Source organism: Chelmon rostratus, chromosome 1, assembly GCF_017976325.1.
Source record: "Chelmon rostratus isolate fCheRos1 chromosome 1, fCheRos1.pri, whole genome shotgun sequence".
NCBI lineage: Eukaryota > Metazoa > Chordata > Actinopteri > Chaetodontiformes > Chaetodontidae > Chelmon > Chelmon rostratus.
In genome coordinates this window covers 8312498-8319171 of record NC_055658.1, presented here as the reverse complement: position 1 = coordinate 8319171, position 6674 = coordinate 8312498, and the positions used below count along the sequence as shown (strand labels likewise).

Below are 6674 nucleotides of genomic sequence, written 5' to 3'. Positions count from 1 at the left end.
TCTGTCTCATCGCTGCCTCCATCTCTGAACCACACCTAAACAAACACACTACTGAACACCACTTCCAGGGTGCTGTTTGTACCATATTGCCATGTTCATCACTGTAGGCACACACCCTTCTACATGACAGACAGCCAGAGTAACCAATCAATAGTCTCCAGTGAAACCCCCTCCCACCAGTAGGGGTGTGATGCTGTTTCATCGTAGTAGCCAGCCTTTCATTCTGCAGCAGTGCTGAAGCGGCGTGGTGTTGTGCACACAGATTCTGATACAGCGAAAGATAAATATCATATTGATTGGCAGAAATTGAGAAACAATGTTTAACCTGTCCTGTAATCACAGAAGAGGTAAATTGTAAGAACAGCAGGAGTAAATTTTACAAAGTGGAAGACAATTATATTAGTATCAGCAGAATCTGTACAGTCATCACTGAATAAGTGAGGGCTGTAACTGCACCATCTGTATGATTCCCACCACCATCCTTTAAGAACATGTACAATGTGTTATCATGTCAATATTGTATCTTACCTCAGGCAGTGGAAAGCAGAGAGTTGATCCTTAGCTCTGCAGCTTGTCAGCACTCAGTAGCCTGGTCAAAAAAAGGATATGTCTATGTTCTGGTCCAGTATGCAGAATCTGAGGCAATGACTCAGTGGAAGCTTCTATAGTTCTGGAGCACTAAGCCGGTACACGCGCTGGAGATATCACCGACAGAAACCACAACCATCACCCCACACGACACCCAATGACATGAGAGCAGGAAGCCTGGGAGAGGGGGAGGGGTTTGGAGGTAACACAGCAAAGAGAGGGGAGAGGGAGGAGGCTCGTAGGGGTATAAATACAGTGAGGAGGAGAGGAGAGGAGAGAAATGATGGGTGGGGGGAGCAGAGTGTTGACAAAACACAAAGACAGGAACACAAGAGGGGCACTGACTGGCACTAACACATACACACCATCCCCACACACACCAGCATAACACACTGTGGATGTGAATGAAACACACGAGGCATGAATGAAAACATACACATGTTGGTGAACAGGGCTTCCTGCAACAGAGGAGGGTCAGGCCTGTCGACACCAACCAATCCCTGACTGACGACTGGACACAGAGGGAGGGTCTTGTTGAGACGGACCAAAGATTTGTGTGTGTGTGTGTGTGTGTGTGTGTGTAGTAGTGAATGACTTTGCAGCTAAGACAATGAAACAGTATCACTGCAGCTAGAAAGTGCTCTCGGAGAAATGTAACATAAAGCTCATGCTTTCCTATAAACCAACCAGGCACAGAGGATGAGCAGCACAAGACAAAAATGATTCTTGTACGCTTCAGTGGATGATAAAAACAAACACTTAAAGGCCAAATCAGCCATTTTTACCATAAACAATGTACAATCCACTGTACATAACCGAAGAGTTCACACTATAGATTAAAGACAAACCAAAACTATACTGACTGGGTATGATTTGTGATTAGAATTTTGGACATATAGAAACCATTTGTGTGCATCACACACTGTGCCTCTAATATAAAGCACCAACCAATTTAATAAATACATTTTATCTTATCTTATCTTAGCAGCAACTCTTAGAATTCAATACAGAATACGCCCTTTTTGAACATACAGACTATTAACAGGAAGCAAAAAAAAAAAAAACTCAATCAGTGAATCTGCAAACATCATTTGAAAATGAAGCAGGCAGTGTTAACAATCAGAATAATCTGTCCCCATAATAACTTGTCCAGTTTGATGCTACACAGCTGAAGAAAACATCTGTATTTTTACAGTGTTTGCTGTCATTACAAAATGTTGACCGGGATTTACTTAGTTAAACTCCAGGTAATCAGTCACCAGGGTTTATCTGGGAACAGTAACACCACGAGCAGTGTTAGACAAAGAGTGGAAATGTAAAGCACTTCTTATATTGTGTAATTTGTGTTTTCGACAAAAAAGCTAATCAACCAATGGCTCAAACATTTTTCATTACTCTGAGTAATTATAATTACACAAATGGGTGTTCACAAAATATTAAGCACGTCATTTAATATGATGAAGTTTAGTACAACATCAGCACAACATATAGCTTCAAAAATGAGTTGAATGAACATTGTGAGCTTTAAAAAGGAAGGAGGAGTTATTTTGGGGCTGTTGTAAAACTCAGATTCCATAAAAGTTGGGATGCTGCGTAAAACACAAACAGGATGCAATCACTGGCAAACAAACTGTTAATCGCCTACGGTTTTTTGTGTTCCCGAGTTCATGTAGTAACAGCCTTTAGAAAATCATCCTTGCTTGTGAAATCAGATTTTCCTGCACATGTTTACAGAGTTAACTAACAAGTCTATTTTAGAACTAGTAACAAACAGGTGGCGCCTACATTCACCTACAGTCAAAATGACACTTTTCTCCATTTTCAAACCACAAGATAAAACTTTTGATACATGGAGAACTCTGATAACACTGGGATATAGAGATCTATATATTGATATTTTAATAGCAGCGGTGATACAAAAATAAATATTAACAAGTTATTACAAATATATATTTACAGGTTGAATGCTTGAAGAATTGTAACTATACAATAACGAGCCCTTCCATCGACCTGTTGATGAGCCCTTCAGTCCTCAAACTCTGCAGCATAAAGCACTTGCTGGAATTTCATGCGCACCTCCATTCTTTTTTTAATGGTGAGCCTCTTCAGTGAGGGCAGGAGGCTCAGCAAAAACAGTTCATCTTCATCTCTGAGGCTGGTGAGGGCCTCTGGAGAACTTATCTCACCCTCTGCGGTGGTTTGCCTTTTACGTTTAAGAGAGACCCCCATCTCAGGATGCCCGTTCGGACAGGACTCCACGGGAGAAAAGCTCGTACTAACGACAGGCAGGGCGCCGTGCTTCTCGTCTTTGTCTCGCTCTTTCTCCAGGTCATCGCCACTTCCGGCTCCCTGTGCGGCATGAAAGCAGGATATGGCCTTACTGGTTAACACAGACAACAACACTGATTACAAGCTGCAGTTTCTTTGCCACAGTTCCCTATACGACCTGTAAGTCCACTAGGGACAAAACAGGGTGATGAGTTTGACAGGGTTTACACATGCTTCAAGTCTACAGATGAAAATAACAATTTAAAATCTATTCTTTTGAAAACAAAAAATATGCAGTTTTGTATTTTATACTATTCTGTGGAGCAGGGGTGGTGAAGCTCCGGCCTCTGGGCTGGATAAAGGACACGAGACCTTTTAGCTCTGAGAGGCAAATGATTATTTTTTTGTTGAAGTCAAAGAAAAGTCAGAGCCAGGGTGTCTATATGAGTTTGTGGGGATGAGCTCACAGTGATGAAAAATCCTCATCTCGAGTGTCATTACAGCTGAATTTGTGAAGCAGAGCCTTGTTGCTGCTGCTGCTAGAACCAGACAAAGAGAAACTGTTCCAAACTGACAATTTGTCTGGAATAATTCATAGAGATGAAGAAAGAACCTGACGAAGAAACTCGGTGATAGCAAGTGTCTGTGGGCTTTGGCCTTCATGGTTACCAGAGATGACCAAGAACCTCTCAGAGCTGAACCTCAAGTTCCAGCAGCTTCTCAACTCTCTGCATTAAAATGTGAAATCATTTGATGTGAAATTAAAGTTGTGGTAAGTGCAACTGAAAAGAGGGAACTGTGTCTTTTACTACTCTGCAAGAACTGAAGCTGCTGTGACTGAAAATGCTGCTGAGTGTGAAACCTCCCTCAGGCGTTTGGATGCCCTGGGTGTGGCAGTAATGCCCTTCTACCAGCTAGCTAACTATGCACGCACATTGAGTTAATAAGCTGCTGTGAGATCTGACTTGCCACTTATTTGTATACACCATTCAGTAATATTCAATTTACAGTGATGTTGATATATAGTATATGTGTGTAGCAAACTCAGTATCCTATATTTACCCAATGCTACACAGTGATTTAACAGTGATATGAGTCGGTGTTTTATTCAGCATCTATCTGATACACCAACCAGGTTGTATTTTAATGAGAAATTTTTGAAACAGTTCATCCCTCATTACCACGGTCATCTCCCACTAAAATAGTGCAGCTAACCAACAGAGGCTGGTGGGGAGGGCTGTGTGGAATATTTTCCCCAGAGGAAACTTCTGTTTAATCCAAATTCTATATGTATACTTTTTCTGTGCATATACATTTATATTTTTTACTTTTGTCACCACCGCAGGAACACGAGGTAACTGCTAAGTGTGATAAGGTTGTCTGACACTGACTGTAGTTAGTTATTGGATGGATCAATGTTATGGTCTAATAATATGTGTTTATATTGATCACTGATGATATCAGGTCATGCTTATTATAAGCTAATTGTACTCAGTTTCTAAGAGCAGTGTGCAGTAAATGATTGCCCTTTGAGCGCATGTTTTTAAACTACTTTCATAAACAGGATGTGATTGATGGTGTTATTAATGAGTCCTGATGAAACCTGAAAGCTAAACATTCTCATTGCCCGTTTCTTAGCTTCCCTTTTATAAGCAAGATTAACAATTATTCACCCAGAAAATAATAATAATTTCTTTCTAATATTTCTCCTCATTCTGTCAGCGACTGTGTGTCAGCAGTGTATAGCAGAAGTCTCGCCTTGAGAAGTTTCTTTTAGCATCATCATCACTAAAATCTGACATCAGCCCCCTTGCCAAGGAGAGGCAGTCTCATCCATCACAGAGGTTAGTGTGCTACATGTGTTTTATGATTTAACATGGCTCTAAAACAGGCATCTCAAACCGGTTCCATAAAGGGCCGCGTGGCTGCAGGTTTTCATTCCAACCCAGGAGGAGCACATCAGGCAAACCAATCAACATCAAGGGATCACTTAGTTATCAGCTGAAGACTGAGATCAGCTGATTAATTGATTCCAGCCAGGTGTGCTCCTCCTTGGTTGGAATGAAAACTTGCAGCCACGCGGCCCTTTATGGAACCGGTTTGAGATGCCTGCTCTAAAAGGATGCTACAAAAACTGAGCTGGTCTTTGACTGCCCCTGCTGTAGAGGCTGATTGAATAATTGGCCGATGGATATTAGTGGTCATTAATAGGTTGACACAGAAATATAATTAATTAATAAATAACGATAACCTTTTTTTTTTAAGTTGGCTGTGCTTTTATTCTGAAAACTAAACCGGATATTCCGAGAGGCAGACGTCGATAATGATGTAGTTAGCCGGTGGTGCTTGTATGAAAAAGAAAACCTAATGTAGTGATTGTTAGGGATAGATCATTATTATGTATCGTTGGATATGTACAAAGTTGTACAGGATACAACTATATAGATTAATTATTGAGTGAATATGACTACGGTTAGCCTACAGTTAGCAGTGGCTACATTCTCATAGGTCAAGTTAAAAACAGTTAGCTACGAACTGCTTCGTTACATTGCCTTGCTAGTATTTTAAAAGCAAAGGCATGAACACATTTGGCGTCAGTGAACGACAGACAGGTGGACACACACCTCGTCGGTGTCTCCCATGCCAGTTCCTGGTCTGGGTTTGACATAGGCGCTGAGCCAGGCCAGCTGGTTGTACAACACCGGGACGGGCCGCTCCGCCGGGTTCTCGTCGTCTGTCAGCAGAGGGAAGCTTCTCTTGGCCATTCGCTTCTTCGCCTTACAGAACTTGTCGCGTAGATTTTTCCATTTCAGCTTCACCTCTTCCTCCGACTTTCCCATGTTGTCTGCGATTTCTTTCCACGACAAATGTCCCCGCAGATTGTCCTTGTAGTCCCGCCGCGTTTGGTCGTACAGATTCGGGTGTTGACGTATCAAGTCTGCGAGCTTCTTCTCTATCGCGTTCATTTTGCTTCCCGCTTATTTACTTCGTCGCGAAGTCCTGTCGCCGGCAGACGACGATCGCGGTTCGTCTTCTTCGCCAGGTTCGAGCTGGCAGAAGGAAGTACGAGGCTCCATTAATTCAAAATAAAAGTTTTCTCGTTGACGCCATCTTTTTTCTTTTTCTTTTTACAGTAGGCTGTCGCTGTTAAATTTCTTAGGAAATCTGAATGAAACTGACAGTTTGATTTTACATACATAATGCATTCTTATATTTAACTAAATAATACATATATTAAATTGATCGATATATTGTATGATTAAAGCACATAGCACCAAATAAGAGCATGCAACTGACAAATCAAACACAGAAACTGCATATTTGTTCTCCGTAACACTATTTAATCCTATGTGAAATAGACAGTTGTCACATGTCTTTACCATATATCTATGTGTGTAAATTTTTCATTTTAAATAAAATCAATCATCTATGTGAAGATAAACTGCTTTTCAAATTACCGACCAATGACTCTTAGCACTTTGAATTTCATTCAGCAGGGCGCTGTACTTCCTGCCTGCTTACACTAGGTGGCGCATTTGCCCTTTTCACCCCCTCGTTTAATGTGTTGGCGCTGTGAACAGTTGAGCTGGTTCAATAAAACCATAGAATAAAACATGATCCCTTGGTTCTGGGGTAGCTTTAAGGACACACATAAAACGTCCTAGACATAAAAATAATTTTGATGTGCTTCTCCTTTGAAGATACAGTAAAGGGACTAGAAATGATATGTGTGGCTGAGTGTGCGGGGTTATCATTGTCCATAATGTTTTGGGATTATAGTATTTTATTCTTTCCTTTCCTCCTTATGAGTTTAAAAA

General features: G+C 41.1%; 1 protein-coding gene across 1 annotated transcript; it reads right to left on the bottom strand.

Moving 5' to 3' along the window:
- Window positions 1–2022: 2022 nt before the first annotated feature.
- LOC121610018 lies at window positions 2023–5889 on the bottom strand. The gene is made up of 2 exons (XM_041941909.1): window positions 5481–5889; window positions 2023–2937 (listed from the first exon to the last, which is right to left on the bottom strand). The coding sequence occupies exons 1-2, from the start codon at window positions 5820–5822 to the stop codon at window positions 2614–2616; spliced, it is 666 nt and encodes a 221-aa protein (XP_041797843.1). The 5' UTR covers window positions 5823–5889; the 3' UTR covers window positions 2023–2613.
- Between the last annotated feature and the right edge of the window lie 785 nt (window positions 5890–6674).